The 16,703-nt window shown below is 40.0% G+C and overlaps 1 protein-coding gene across 1 annotated transcript; it reads right to left on the bottom strand.

The window, feature by feature from the left end:
- Positions 1-3,818: 3,818 nt before the first annotated feature.
- marcksl1b (MARCKS-like 1b) lies at positions 3,819-6,240 on the bottom strand. The gene is made up of 2 exons (XM_074613198.1): positions 5,926-6,240; positions 3,819-4,985 (listed from the first exon to the last, which is right to left on the bottom strand). Exons 1-2 carry the CDS (start codon positions 6,010-6,012, stop codon positions 4,407-4,409), a joined length of 666 nt encoding a protein of 221 aa, XP_074469299.1. The 5' UTR covers positions 6,013-6,240; the 3' UTR covers positions 3,819-4,406.
- Positions 6,241-16,703: the final 10,463 nt, after the last annotated feature.

The raw sequence follows: 16,703 nt of genomic DNA, 5'->3' as shown, positions 1-16,703 counted from the left end.
ATCTTCACTCTAGCTTTAAAACCGAGCCCGCTACAACCTAAAAATCGCAAGTTGCCCTAATGCGTTAATTAAGTTAGTGACGTTAAAACGAATATGCATTAATGCGTTATTATCGCATTAACTTTGACAGCCCTACTAACTACATATGCATATTGCCTCCATTATTTCATCAAAACATATAACAAGACAACTTCAGGTGAAGACCTTTAAAAACTGAAAATACCACATTTTATTTCTGTATGTTTTTCAACAACATAGACATATCTACATTCATTTTATTTCATTAGTTTATTTGACAGGGACAGCTCTTATTGATCAAGACATTTTAAAAAAAATTACAGTTTTCATCAGTTGTCCCTGGTCCCAGATGTTAGGAAGGCACCCTAAAATAGAATAAAATGACGTTTACAAGAAGATGCATTGAATATACAGTAGGTCATGTGTTTTGGCCATTCATATAATGTCAGACAGGGACATGTACAAATGCATGTTCTTGCCAATTTCTGTACAATTTAAAACACAGCCATAAACATAATTTGAAGAGTGCATGAAATGTATATTTCTCTAAACGTACTGACTGTCCTGTTTTAGTTTAGTGTACAATGAGACTGATTATGCGTATTGATGCAGGCTTAGTACTGGAACAGATTGGGAAGCCAGACAATAGGTTATCAGCTTTGTGTCGTTCCACACAATGACCACCAGGTGACGATGTAAACTCACTTGTGTTTGACTGTAATCTCTGCAGATCCCAGTCATTGCTGAATGAGAAATGCAGCACCCATGAGCTGATCAGTCACAGAATCTCATGTATAGTATGCAGTGCAAACAAAACAAGCGATATAGAGGATAAACAAAAACGCTGGAAAGATTAACTCATTGTGGATCAGCCATGAATATTACAGTTTACCGTAGCTGCTGCCAGCGGTGTGTGGAAGATTTACAAACTGAGTTGTGATGCTTTTGCTTGCTATTTAAAGGCGGTTATTATAAAATGAATCTACTGTTTGAGCTTAAGAAATCGTCCGCCTCAAGAGGCAGAGAGCTGTATCAATGTGGAGCCACAGCTTTGTTTCAATAATTCATAATTGTTTGAAGGCTGGGTCCAAATGTAGCTCAGATCTCAACTCATCATATCACCATGTGAACTAGGTCAGTCCATCCAGAGCGGGATTGCTGTGTTCAGTTAGCCGTGTTCAGTCGCCTCCATCAAATGGAAAGAATACTGTAGATATGAAGGAGGAGGAGCGAGTTGGCAGAGGTAATGGAGCTCATCTCAGGGCCAAAAGACTAATAGAAGGTCAGGGGTCACTGGAGCTAACATGGTGGTGTTGGTGTGTTCAATTATCTCCAAACCAATCAGCCACAAACATGTGGGTGTTTCTTGCTTCAGAGAGAATCACAGAATGACCTATGTGACGTGTCGAGGGAGTGCCACATGGAATCATTTGACACCTAATCTCATATACTGTAAATGTTTTCACACATATCATCTGTCACTGTCATATAAATACTGTACATAATCATCCAGTCCATGTATCAGTATTTATTTCTTTGCACTCTTTATATTGTTAACAACTTACAGAACACCTGACTTATATAAAGATGTTTTATTTTCATTATATTGTTGCTTTTTATATATATTTATGTTTTTTTCACTACCTGTGTCTATTCTTTACCTTTATTTGTCCAGCCTTTATGTCCTTGTTCCTAGCTGTTATTTCTATTTTTGTGTAAGTACATCGAGAGAGATGCAAAAAATGGAGTCAAATTCCTTGTATGTGTGCACACATACTTGGCCAATAAAGGGGATTCAGATATCAGTTAAGATACTGGACTTTTGCGTTGATTATTAGTGGTGGATTATTGTCTTTGTTGTCTATTTATTTATGTTTCTTTATGTTAAGGACAGAAGGTGTTGTAGGTAAACTGTACAGATTGTAAAGCCCCTTGAGGTGATTTGTGATATTGGGCTATATAAATAAATTGGACATGTCTGTTTGAAGCTTGGTGAGTGACAATCCAATAATGGCTAATAAACACATGCATGAGTAGAATAAAACTTTATTGATGTCAAAGTTGGGCTTATCAGATTTTATGGGTAGCACTAATGAACTTTACTGTGATGTCACCACCTGGGGTTAAATGATTTGCTAATGTCACATCTGATACTACTGATGTAAAATCTACTGACCGTAAAACATATTTGACTATGAATGAAAACTTAAAACTCAAAAATTCTAAATTGGCATAAACTATTAGATTATTCAGACATTTTAAATTTATTCCAATTGTTGATTTTTTTTTACATTCATCTTTTCTTTTTTTACATTTTATTTGTTGTATAGTTTATTTTATTTTTATATTATTTTTATACTGTGAAATATATTTACTGTTTTTTTGGTAATGAAAAATCTGAACATGTACGTTATGTAACTACTATATTGAACTATCTTAATAAATTATTGAGAAAAAAAACCCAACTATCAAGAGTATGCGTTTCCTTGTGAAAATGCCATATTAAAGCAAAACTATGTCACTGTGCTGAATAAAAGCCACTGTAGTCACATGTGACAATTATAAGATAATGGTGGTAAATGGTAAAATGTAGTGTAACAGCACCACAAGTAGAAAACTGACCTCAGTCATGTCAGTTACATCGTTTTACTGGCATCTGGTAGTCGCTTTCAGTCCAAAATGGTGGAAGTGTAGCAATGCTGCTGGGCGCTGATGTTGCAATGGAACCAACAATTGACTTTCACTTTTGGGCAATATACGGCTGTGGCTCAGAGGGTAGAGCAGGTTGTCCACCAATCGGAAGGTCAGTGTTTCGATCCCTGGCTGCTCCGGGTCACATGTTGATGTGTCCTTGAGCAAGATACTAAACCTCAAATTGCTCCCGAAGGCAAAGCCATGGGTGTGTGAATGAGTATTTAGATTAGATCCTGAAGGGCAAAGTTGGCACCTTAGCAGCCTCTGCCATCAGTGCATGAATGTATGGGTGAATGCTGACATGTAGTGTAAAGCGCTACAAAATGCAAGTCCTTTTGCCATACGTTCTTTGGTTGAACTGAGAAATGATGTGTTTTATTGTTTATGAATTCAACTTTAAATTTGTAAAAGGAAGAATGTGTTATTTAATCTTTCAAAAGGTACTTAGTCTTGCTTTAAATTGGGTTTTGAGGTTGAATATGGGAGGACATGGTGTAGCTGCTCTGATTTAAGTTTGTTTCTTCTTTATTCTTTCATTTGTCTTATATGCCGACACCAAAGCGATGTAAAATGTCAGAGTCAATGAAGCATCTGCTTTTACACGGTGTCTCTTCAGTTTCAATTGTGCATTAAGTGGATGAATTAAAATTGTGTATCACTAATCCTTACTTTGCTACTACATTAATGGGTGTTTGTTGACACTACAGTTCTATAAAAACCTTTAATATGACGAACAGGCTCCAGACTCTCTCATTAATGTATACTACTTTATAACAAATGCAATGCATGATGTAAATAACCATAAAGACACAATAAACGGGCAGGTAACCAACATTTATTTACCATTATCAACTTTACAATAAAACCAGTAACATCTGTCAACATTAGCAAAATAAAGAACAGAAATCAATCCAATGTATTTACAGAGACAAAGCAGATTCAGGCTCACATACGACAGATAAACAACTCTGCTTCATATCAAACCGCAACAGTGAACATAGCAAGCTTAAGTGTTCTTTTTTTCATAGTAAGGTAAAAATCAAAGTTGTCTATTTTTTTTTTCTCTTTAAACAAACAAGTAATAGCTTCTCTGAATCTTTAAGATGGTTCTCTATAATACACCACAAAATACTTCAAATTTGGGTTAAAATATAGGAATGTAAAAAGTTGGCGAGTCTCTTTAATTTTTCTGATTTCATTTTTTTTCTTTTTTTTTGCTCTATTCAACAGTCATTTCAAGTGGTGGTGGTGTCCTAGTTTCTTATCTCTAGCTTCATTCCTTCAGGAAAGGAGGCATCTTGATCTGCAGATTTTTTTAGGGAAAAGATGCTCCATCCTTCATCCGTCTATACTTCATGGTGTCATCAGCTCGCGTTCTAGCCATTTAAAATCCAACTTTCCACATAGCGAACCAACCCCACAACCTAAAAACTCAGTCCAGGTCCAGATGTCGAGCAGTAACCAGGGAAGTGATCTAGTGAATCTAGTCTGTCGTCTTGTTATCATGACGAAAAGTGGCACGTCGAAGGAGTCTCTCACATACATGTGTATATATTTACATATACATATATCCATATACATATGTATACATATACACATATATATATAAATATATATATATATATACTCTTTAAATTTTCTCTCTCTCTCTTGAAAAACAGTTCACCCAGTTCATTGTGAGCTTTTAGGTACAATCACTCTTTCTTTTCAGAGGGAGCGGGGGTCGAGCTGCTCTCCTCTGTTGGTTTCGTGGCCTCGGGGGCCGGGGCAGCTGCTTCCTTGGCCTCCTCCTTGGGGGCCTCCTCTTTAGCCGGCTCCTCCGCCTTTGGGGCCTCGGGTGCAGCGGCGGCAGCACCAGCAGCAGCAGCAGCCTCCTCCTTCACCTCCTCCTTCTTCTCCTCTGCAGGAGCAGCGGCTCCGTTCTCGGCGGCAGCGGCCTTCTCCTCAGTGGGGGTGGCGGTGGCGGCGGCAGCAGCAGCAGCCGGTTCCTCTTTGACAGCCTCGCTCTTCTTGGTCTTCTTCAGATTGAGTTTGAAGTTGAAGGACTTCTTCAGGGAGAACTTCTTCTTCTTCTTCTTGGGGGTCTCCTTGGCCGCAGCCTCGCCTCCTTCGGGTTTGGCCGCCTCTCCATCAGCAGCGGGCGCCGGCTCGATGGCGTCTCCTCCAGCGCTGGCTTCAGGCTCCTTGGCTGCCTCGGCTGAGCCATTGGTGGCAGCAGCATCCCCATCAGGCTTTGTGGAGACGTCACCATTGGTTTTCACGTGTCCATTCTCCTGGGGAACAAAAAAAAAGGTTGACACCAGATTAGTTCCAAATCTGACACAGAAATCTGACACAAAACCTCTCTGCACATGCATGAAAAACAAAGGGATTTTTAGAAGTGTATTTTCTCATTTTCTCCTCAGAGCATCGTCGTGCTCATCAATTAACCACCGTGTCGCCTGGCTGGCTCAGAGGCGACGCCTTGCAGTACCCTAATCAGGCGATAGGCGGCGGTAGCGCCTCACAGACCGCCTAAAGGTACCAGACAGACAATCGGCTCAACAAAGACAAGACTGGAGAGCTCATCGATGGAAGAATGAAAAAACACTTCCAATTGATGCTTTTTTCCCTTTTTTTTTTTTTTTTTACCAAAATAAAAATTGATATTGCTTAATTAATACAATTAATATTAAAGCAAAAAAAAAATTGTGACTTGATAATAAATTAATATGTAGGATACTATACATTCATAATGACCCAATAATAAAAGTATCAAATCTATGACTAAAAATGTGACTCATCTCACTGAAATTTTTGGAAAGTCCCAATAAGACCCGGGTCCAGACGACAGCCAGGCGTTTAAACAGGGAGGAGTGCCTACGTGCTGCCTGAGCTGCCCCCCCACCCCCATCCCCCTTTATAATGCCTGGCACTATCACACACGTTGTGCGGATTTTGGGTTAGACTTCACAAATAAACACAACTTGTCAACCGAGATAAATAACAGATAGCTCTTCTTTTTTTATTTTTTTTATTTTGGGGATGCTCTGTGACCAACCCCATCAGGAGACAGAGATGCTTTAAAAAGCCCCACCTGACTTGCCCCAAAATGTCCTCACATTTATTAATTCAGCGTCGAGTAAATGTGTTAAATTAATGTTTTTCTGTGATAAATTCAACTTGTATGGATTTCTACTTATGTCTATTGACAATAAATAGTGTAATTATTACCTGGCCATTGGTTTTGACAGCTGCACCATCAGCAGCAGCAGCGTTCGCCTCCGCGGCCACGTCTCCTTTGGATGCCTGGGATCCCATTGTCTTCTGTTGTGAGTTTCTGTTGTCTTCTAAAGCAAATTAAAAAGAAAAACTAAAAAAGAGTGGTGATAAGTTAATCAAACTCCAGGGCGAGTTACGTATCCAGCAGGTGAAAAGGATGAAAAGTGGTGGTGTTTTTTTCTGTTGCTGCTACTACTTCCCTTCGGTTTGCTCCTGTTGTCACCCCGGTAGAGAGAGACCCTCTAAACTCAACACTGGTTGAACGCGACGGTTCAACATACAGCAGGTTCAAGGCGCCACCCGTGGGCGGGACCTGTTGAGAGCTGGACCAATCAGCGAGCAGTCTGAGGGGCAAGTCTAGCCAGCTCCTGGCCAATCACCTCTGACTCCACTAATTGTCCCCGCCCTCTCAGGAGGACCCCCAGCAAGGAAATCAATTTAGTTTAAGCTGAATTTAGTGTTTTTAGAGGCTTGAAAGTAAAAAAATAAAAAAATAATAACATGATAACAAGATAAAAGAGGATTTTTTTTCTTCCATGAAATCATTTTCTCTCCTTTTATCAGTGTGTCTGTTACTGTGTGTGTGTTCATTTACTTCTGTTCTTATGATGGTTGAGTCAAAGATAGATAGATAGATAGATAGATAGATAGATAGATAGATAGATAGATAGATAGATAGATAGATAGATAGTAACTTTATTGATCTCGAGGGAAATTCAAGTTTCCACCATCACAGTTCCATAGTGCAAAACATGTTAGTAAAAAGGCAGTAAAAAAGTTAGTACTGCAAAGTACAAAGTACAAAAAATATATACCAGATTTAAAAATACAATATAGTGCAGGGTAACTCCAGTAGCTTAGTCTATGAAAGTGCACTGTGTGCATTATTATCTGTCCTGCAGACAGATAGATAGATACATAGATAGATAGATAGATAGATAGACAAATAGATAGATAGATAGACAGATAGATAGATAGACAGATAGATAGACAGATAGATAGACAGATAGATAGACAGATAGATAGACAGATAGATAGATAGATAGATTATTGTGTTACAGCAGCAGGTTATTTCAGGCAATGCACAGGAAGAGTACATACAAATGTACATGTCAAACACTATAGAGAAATATTTCAATAGAATACAGCATATAAAGAATATTAGAATACACTATAAATATACCCTACTACTTCAACTAGCATAAAAAAATCTAAATTATAAGCATATAGAATAACCCACTATATACATTAGCAAGTGTGCAATAACATAATATATACATTAGCAAAGTGTGCGAGATACTATATGCATTAGTAAATTGTGCAAGTTACAGTGTTTTCTTCTTTAATAACAAATATTTTATGTAGTGAATGTGCAAATTTTGCAAAAGATGTGCAAAATTCAACGTGCAAGAATAATATAGGACGAAAACAGGATGGAGTGTGGAAAGATGAGGTATGGTCCAAACTCAGGGCATCTTGCTCACAATAAGGCAAAAATGAGGACTACTTAATGGTTAATTATTACAGCATTTGCATGTGTGGGTATGTAAGTATGTGCAAGTGCCTCACTACACTCGGAGTACTATAGAAGTTGGTGTAAACATAACAAACCTGTAATAGGAAAGAGTGAATGAGTTTTGAAACGCGCTCTATTGACTCTGGTAGCTCTATAAAATGTAGTAATGTACTTACACAGCATCCACATTGACTGATACCTAAATGACAGTACTAGTAATTGATACCTAAATGGCAGTAGCCCAGTTCTATACAATTGATTTATATAGCGCTTTTCACAGACATACATCACAAAGCACTTAACAAGATCATTATGCAAACATAGAAGAAAGAGCTCATATAAAACTGCGGTGACCACACGAGCCACATGATTTAAGAAATTAATAAAGAAAACAGTGCATAAAGGAAATAAACACAGTACATAATAAATACATAAAGTGCAAACCTGGTATATACACGATGCTAGGGCTGCAACTAATGGTTATTTTCATTAGCTGCATGATCTGTAGATTATTGTTTTGATTATTTTGTCTATAAAATGTCAGAAAATAGTGAAAAATGTCTGTTAGATTTTTTCCGAGCTCAAGTTGATGTATTAAAGTTGCTCTGTCCAACCAACAATCCCAAACCCTCCAAAAATATTCAATTCAAAATCATTGAAGACTAAGAAAAACAGCAAATAACAAGCTATTTTTGTTTTATTTTATTTTTTTCTTGACTTAGTAATGACATAAATGATAAATCAATAATCAAAAATGTTGCAGATTAAGTTTCTGTTTATCGACCAATATTTTAATCAACAGATTTGGTTTCAGTTCTAGTTTGTCTCAGTTCATTGCATGACATAATGCACTCCACTGTTTCACTTTTGAGTATTTCTTAAGAAAGCAGGGAAGTTTCTGAGTGAGGCTCTTTTGGTTTCATTACCACTAAAGATACTCACATTAGAATCTGATTCAGCACTTAGTCAGAGTTTCGGTAAAATCTATTACAACAGGTGTTGCAAGAAGCATATTTTTGTCGGATGTCTAATACAGCCGTGATTCAGGTTCCTGTTATGAAATGACAAGACAAGGTGTGGTTGATGAGCACCCAGTAACATGCATGTACAGTATATATAGCAAAATATGTTTAAAAGTGTGAAGATGTTGATTTCATACACATAAACTTATCCAGTAACAGAACACCTACAGCTCAACATGTGACCAACTTTCATTCGCTGTAGCTGGCCAGTTAGCACGGCAATGATTTGAAATAAGTGAATTATGATGGTCATGAGATCGGGGTCACGGTCTCTAAGAAATAAATGCAAAATATGTGACAGATGACATGAGGCAGGACGAGAATTCTGACAAAATGTACAGGTGAAAAGTTCAGTAGTAATAGGTAGAAAATGTGGATTTTAAATGCTTCCTGCGCCTACTTTCCCCTTCTCTCCAGCACACCAGTCTAATCTCTGGCTATCCGTCTCCACCAGTAGGAGCAGCTGCATAGTAAAATGGACCCACTTTTGTACAATGGTGAATAAGGGTTTAATCTATTGTTCCATGTTGTGCTCTCATTGTAGGCATGGGGACATGGTGATCTGCCTGGAGAACAGGATCAGCGTCGGGACTAACAGCCTGTCATGCTGTCTCCTCATGGCTCCAATGACTAGATGTGTTGTTCACTTCCGCTTGTCAACAACATACCAGGAGCAAAATATGTCAATGTGATGATCATGCACATTCCATCTGATCATTTTCTCCCACACACATTCCTCGCAACAGCTGTTAAGGCTACAAATCTCAGTTACGGGAGGAAAAGACTTCAGTGTTCAATGTCACAAACGATCTTTGCTGCGACCAATCAGCCTAATTGATTTCGCAAGACTTGGGAACATTGGAATGCGTGACAACAGCCCGTCTTGATGCTAAAGCCTCCAGCTCTCCACATCACATGGAAGTTAATGCAAACTTTGACCACGTCACATAACTATAAGGAAAAATATGTGTTTCTAATGCAGTTATGTGAGTATTCAAGCATTTTATCAATGTGGTATACACCATATTGTAAATACAACATTATATCAGCTATTGGTTGAAGTCAATAGGCCAAAATAGGCATGTATATACATTATATGTGCACAAGAGTGGACACATGAATAAATAATGGGAACATCCGAACACTATACCCATAAATGATTGTTGAACATCTCATATCAAACCAATGACGTTAAAGGAATAATTTGCTTAAGTTTTAATGCTTATTTCCCCAAATATCTAACTATTCCCTTTAATATGCTGCTAGAACAGCCCTAGTCGTCTAGGAAGTCTTTCCACACCAACCTTGGAAAATCATTTCTTTATGGACCTCGCTAGTTTGTTCACAGGAGCATTGTCAGGTTGAAACAGAAAAGGGCCTTTCCTAAAACTGTTGCTACAAAGCTGCAAGCACACTATTGTCTTAAATGTAATTTCAGGCTAAAGCATTTTAATGGTCGTGTCTAGAAGGTAACCCACAAATGGCAAAATCCGGCAACTGCCCAACGACCTATCCCGAAACGTTCTCATCCCAACTCGTCACATTCCGCCGCTTTGTCACGTGCGTTGGCGTCACTTTAGGATTAAGCAACAAAACCACTATAGTTAGGTTTAGGAAAGAACAACATGGTTGGGCTTAAAACTACTATGTTTGTACAGTGAAAATTAAAATATCCAGTGTCTTTTCACTCTTTAAACTACGTCACCACACTCCCGGCGCACTTTCACGGAGCGTTTACTGTTGCCACGGATGGGTTTACATTGTAGTTAATGGAACGCCTGGTATATTTAAGGGGTGCCTTGTGCGGCGGTATCGAAACGCCGATGGCTGGGACAAAGCCTCGGTATTTGACGCCCTGTGAATGAGAACGGGCTGCCTATCCGAACCTTAACTATTCAAGATCAATGCCTAACCTTAACCATCTCACGAGAGTTGTGGGTTACCTTCTGGACACAACCCATTTTTATTTCCCTCAATTGTAACTAAGGAGCCTAACAAATCTACAAAAAACAGGCCCTAAATTAAGAGTACACAACTTTATGTGGGTAATGATGTCCACATACTGGACACATGTTGTGCCTTGGTAACATTTATTGAATTATGTTGAAGGTATGCATATTTGTTCTTGTATTATTCACAAAACTCTGTAATTTTTAGCAGCACGTCATTAATATAAACAGGATTATAATGGAGAGTTGTGGTTTTATTGCTGTGTTAGCGGGACTGGATTTTTATAAGCATCTTAATGTGATAAAACATCAATCAAGCCTTCTTCTTCTGTGCTTTCTTGGCCCTCGCTGCGCTTGCTTCATCACGCTGAGATGACAACCTTTTCTCACACACGTATCACGCTGTATCTATCTAGCCGGCCTTGTAAATGTCATAATAATGTGTCCACTGTGTACTGTGGAATGCCTGGCACGCAGGCCCTCCCATCTCCTCAAGCCATCTTCTCCTGTGAATGGGCTTCTTTGGCCTGCTTGAGGTTACTCAGCCTTGGGGCGCAGACGCCATCATGGTTAACTTTTGCAGATGGAACTACATCAAGTGCTCCTTTCTTCTTCTTCCATGTAAACCCACTGCATGTGTGATGGCAATGACGGCGGTGCTGAGGGCAGTGACGAGGCGCAGGCTCATCGTCTCTTCATCAGCGCACTTGACACTTTGCTCTGTGTAATGTGTGTCTGTGTGTGTTTGCACATGTGCGTCTGTGTGTTATGAGCATATAAGGGAAGCATTGTCAGGGGACCAGTGAGCGTCAGGGGGTGAAAGGCACAGAGAAGCAATCCTTCACACATAGACACACATTATGCACCCGCACACACATGCATACAAAGCAAGGAGGGCATCAGCTGTGACAGAGTTCATATAGATGGGCCGAGGGTTGGAATGCAGAGAGGAGGGAGGGTTTTCTGATCTGTATGATAGAGTCGAGGCCTTAGATGGAAAGAGAGAAAAGGTGGGAGAGAAAGAAGACAGCCAGAGGTATTGTAGGTGCAGACGTTGTTTGGATGTAGAATGACGTGCTGATAGCTGGGTGAAAGCATCAGGTATAGCCAGCGGATGTGATAAGAGGTCATCAAACAACTATTAACAAATCTCCATGAGGGATGGATTCTGGGATTGGGAGGAGGAGGGCAAGATGTAGATAAAAATGATACAAGAGCAGGGAGGATGCATAAAGAAAACTGGAAACAGGAGAGTCATATTTAAGGATGAAAGGAATGGGTTTCTTCTTTCGTTCTAACTATAGTTATAGTTATAGCTATAGTTTCTGAGTGATTTACTTAATCGGGTTGCACCATTAAGTCTAAGAGACCCGCGGGATCGCAGGCAATCCCGACTGACTTTACTGTCTTTCAGAGGGCTCTAGCAGGTTCAGTTTTTGGGCTAGAGAGCTATATACCATATGAAACTAGAAAAACCTAAGGAATCCATTGGTGCCAACCATGTCATGCTACCATGTCGGGAAGGAGGCTAAATAACGCTCCAAAGTAGGGCTACATTTTAGCGAGGAAAAACTGGCATGGCCATTTTCAAAGGGGTACCTTGACCTCTGACCTCAAGGTATGTGAATAAAAATGGGTTCTATGGGTACCCACGAGTCTCCCCTTTACAGACATGCCCAGTTTTTAATAATCACATGCAGTTTGGGGCAAAAAACATGTAGTTTTTTTCATGCAGTATACATTTTCGTCTATTCTAAAATTATGTGTTGGAGTATTTCTGCATACTGGGGTTCCTAAAAAGTCTTTTAATTACATAAATTGTGGAAAGCTGAGACTCTTGTGGATCCAATGAGCCCAATTGTATTCATGTGTGATGATGTTAGTCCCCATAGCAGCCATTTCATTGTAATGAGTCCATTTTTAAAAAATTTGACATCAATGTATAAAATGACCTGTGGTGACCTCTAGGATATTCACAGCCTCATGAAACTACAAAAACACGGCATCCCTGCAGCACTCTATGGTAAAGAAAAGATCATTAAAATGAGTAAAAGACAGTATCAAGGATGATTCATAATGTTTTTTTTAATGTCATTGAATGAATCATGCACGCCTTTTTCAGTGGAGGGTTCAGTGCTGTTTAGTATAGGCAAACAACTAATGACATTTAAATTTCCTCCGAGGAAGTCACCTAACTCTCCCATGGCTGTGTGTTTTACTGAGTCAGGGTGTGCCCAAGTGAGCTGGGTACTTTCCCATCAGGTAGTGGTGTCACAGTAAATAAGAAGGTGGGGAAAGTGAAAGTATCATGTTATCTTCACAAACACCCACCACCAATATGAAACAGATCATTTAGTTTCCATAACAGGACTTTGACACAAACACAGGATGATTTATAAATGATTTTCCAGGTTTAAATGATGGAGAAATCGTGTTTTCCAAATCAAAAGGTTTAGTTGAATGTTTATGGTTTGCTAAACTAAAGCCTCCACCATAACTCCATTCAAGTTTCAAAGTGCAGACATCGGATTAGTCTCTCAGCTTGAACCGGTCATTCACCACCAACCACCTCAGACAGCCGGAAAAGGATTATTAAGATCTTGTTACCTCATTGGAAGTGTAATTGAGCCAATCATACCCTTTAGCTTTCTCCATTGCTTCTTGCACCTTGTCACATCGTGCTAAACTGCTCAGCCTCAGGGGATACTAAGTTGTTCCTGCCCTTTGACCCGGTCTTCTATCACCCTTAGATCGCATGGTTGTAGGTCGTTGCCTGAGGCTCCTCATGTCAATCATGAGTGCTGGCTTCATCTCTGGGTCACTGTTACCTGCCCCGCGGCTTTTATCCCGTGGCAGTCGTAATTTATTTTCATCTCAGCTACTTCTTTTAAGTTATGTATGATCCCAAACCCCACCCCCTCACTCTCTTTCTGGCTGCCGTCAATGAAGCTTTGTGTATGTATTCCTGGATGTTGGGCTGCGGGTGAGCCCCGTCTCCCAAAGGCTTCATTGTTCTGCGCTTTATCACCCTATGGGTGAGCATCACAAGGTATCACTGGCTGGGTAAAGACAATAGACTGTACATAAGAAGTGGACGTAGTCACTGTGACGTCACCCATTGGTTTGTGGACTGCCGTTTTGGAGCTCCAAGTTTGTCATTTTGGCCGTCGCCATCCTGTTTTTTTGCAACCAGAAGGGACACGAGAGGGTGGAGCTAAGTACAATTGAACACGGAAAATTTTCAGGCGACCAAAAAGGTTATAACTAACTTTAATGAACTGACAACACACTGTGAAAGGGTTAAAGCTCCACGACGAAAACACAAACAACTCCCAGACCGGACAACGCCGTGGTAGCGGCCTGTCAATCACAAGGTAGCCACACCCTAAAGCATACCCTGCTTTATGATCTATTTGACGCTAAATGGGACCATTGTTTACTAAATGAACATCATGCTGTATTGAAGAAGACTTGAAACTAGCGATTGAGATCATAAACTCATGTTTACAATGTTTACTGAGGTAATAAATCAAGTGAGAAGTAGGCTCATTTTCTCATAGACAAACAGATATTTTTGCAACCAGAGGAGTCGCCCCCTGCTGGCTATTAGAAAGAATGCAAGTTTAAGGCACTTCTGCGTTGGCTTCACTTCTCAGACTCGGAGGTAGCCCACTGGTAATGACAGTGAAGGAAAGACAGGCAGTGGGGACAAAGGATTATGGGTATTAAATCAGCAGAAACTGAGCTGATCACTGAAAAGAAGGTTAATGAATGCTATTTCTGGATGATGCCATCATAAACAAACAAGCAGTTTAATGTTTGGGTGATTAAGTCAAACATTTTTGAAAGGCTTAGACTACTGTCCCTGCCCTGGATTATAATCAGACATTTTAATTAAAGCCAGCCTGTGGTCAATATCTCTTAAGTGCTCGCTCAATCGTATAAGCACTGATTCCCAGACCTTGCGGAGGGACAATAGATAGCATATGGCTTAGCGTTTGAGCTGACAGATGTCCACGCTGTACAAATAGAGAGCAGAAAAAAATAAAATAATCATGACTTTAGCTTTGAGCCCGAGTGGCCTGGGGTCAAAGGGGGTCAGAGTGAGGGTGCAAACAACAATGGTGCAAGGAAATGGGGAGGTGGAGTGTTGTAGTACACCGGTCTTGTTAAATACCAGCTAAGTAGGTCACATTAACATGTTGTCTGGAGTGACAAACAAGCAGATTGACTTTACAGTTACAGTGGTTTATTTTCCTATTTTTTTTCTGGGATTGAGAGGTTTCAGAGTTGACAGTCTAAAAAGTCCAAAGAGCAGTTTCAGAGAAGTGTTTGGGGCTTTCCATTTACAACTCAAATACTACTGTTGACCCATTTAAACCAATGGATCACCCTGCCAAGCATACACATTTTACTTTCACTTTCTGCCCACTTCTTCTTTATCACGTTCTCATTGAGGCTCGGTCAGAGGTGGGGAATCCCTGTGGGGATTTCCCTGGAAGGTGTTTATGTGTATGTGTCACAGTGTAAATACTTTAGTAGAGAAGTAGAAGTTCTTTTTTTTTATTGTTGTAAAAGCAAGCTGGAAATCTCCCTGTTTTTTTATGGAGTATTACTATAAGCCTTGACTTGGAAATAGGCCTACATTTACAGGAAATAAGGCATAGTTTGTGGAAATGTGGTATTTCAGCCTCGCTGTTACTCACCAACGAAGAAATCAACCGACTCAGCCTTCCAGTCTGTCTTTGTCTAACATACTGTATGCACACACACACACACACACACACACACACACATACACACACACGCCTGGCACACGCAGTACTGGAAATGGTGTCAGCCCAGTATAAATCCCTTTTGACATATGAGCATGCCAGTGACCTTATTACCATGACAACAGTTTCTACAGGATAATAACGTTGTGGCAATGCTGACACAATATGACACAACAACGTGGACACTTATTGTGCGATGTGTTGCTGAGAGGTGAACCGCTCGCTTTTTATTTTCCTTTTCTTCTTGTTCTCTCTTTCTCTCGCCTCTTGTGGTTCATGTATTTTTTTTTTTTTTTTGCCCTGATTTCCCTGTGTTTATGTGTTTATGTGTGTGTGTATGTTGGGTAATGTGTAGTGCATTTGGAGGATTCAGGTATGTGGAAAAGACTTTGAGCTAGAGAGAGAAAAGCATCCTTCCAGCAGCTCTCAAAACAAGATTGATATAAAGGTAGGTCAGGCCTATCTCTGGGCTTGTGAGCTCTCACTTCCAGTGTGTGTCTCTGTGTGTGTTTCAAATCTGTGTACACCCACGCGAGAGTCCTAAAATAAATGCTTCTTCTTTCATACATGTGAGCGCATTCAGCAGAACTGAACAACACATCCACCCCCTCCCTTTCCCTCTTCTGCCTCCTCCTCTCTCCTTCGCTTTCCTCCATCCATCCTGAGAGGGAGAGACAGAGAGAATGTCAGGGGGAAAGTAGGGGAACGTGAAGACGTTCAGGAAAGAGAGAAAATCAGGCTTTGCATGCTATTTTGCCCCAAAATATGAGAGTCTTAGACTCGGTTTGTCTTTTTGTGTTTATCTCATGAATGCATGCAGGGCAGGCAACTTCGAGGAAAGGGAGAATAAAATAGGAGTAAAGGAGACACTGCGCCTACTGTAGAAGAAGAACTGGGTATTCAATATGGCAGCTCAGCTGAATGAATTTTATATTAAAGGCACACTCCAACCATTTTACGCCAGGCTGGTCTCATAAACTGTTCGTAGCTATACCTACGAAAAAGAATGCTCTGTAATTTGTGTATATTCCACAAAATAAATTAGTATGTGATCCACGTAGTTGTGAACCAGGAAATATAAAGAGTGGCGAACGCAGCATAGAGAGGTCAGGGTGAATGGGTGGGTCAAAAAACACTGGACTTTCGCCCTGGACGGTGATTTGTGTCAAAAACATTGATGTTTTTGTCACGTAACTTAGCTACTTAAGTAACGCCACTAACAGAGTTATTTTAAGCCAAACCACGATCTTTTCCTAAAGTAGTTTTGTTAACTAAACATAAGGAAGTTGTTTCCTGTGAAGACGTAAGTTTATTTAGAAAAGACTGTATGCATTTAACGAGTGGAAATTGACACGTGTCGCTAGACATTCACAGGAAAACGAAATGAAAAAGGAGGAATAACGTTTTCGTAACATATCACACAAACCGTATTATTACACGACGTTCACTTTGATACTACTCAGTTAGT

This window comes from Sebastes fasciatus, chromosome 17 (genome assembly GCF_043250625.1).
Source record: "Sebastes fasciatus isolate fSebFas1 chromosome 17, fSebFas1.pri, whole genome shotgun sequence".
In the NCBI taxonomy this organism is placed as follows: domain Eukaryota; kingdom Metazoa; phylum Chordata; class Actinopteri; order Perciformes; family Sebastidae; genus Sebastes; species Sebastes fasciatus.
Note: the sequence above shows the minus strand (reverse complement) of the source record. Positions and strands in the feature narration are given on the sequence as shown.

What these genes read in the sequence shown, in the direction of transcription:
- marcksl1b (XM_074613198.1), bottom strand. Translation starts at nt 6,012, where the DNA reads ATGGGATCCCAGGCATCCAAAGGAGACGTGGCCGCGGAGGCGAACGCT. An exon ending in CTGTCAAAACCAATGGCCAG is followed by an intron (nt 4,986 to 5,925) that starts GTAATAATTACA and finishes TTTGTTCCCCAG; the next exon opens with GAGAATGGACACGTGAAAAC.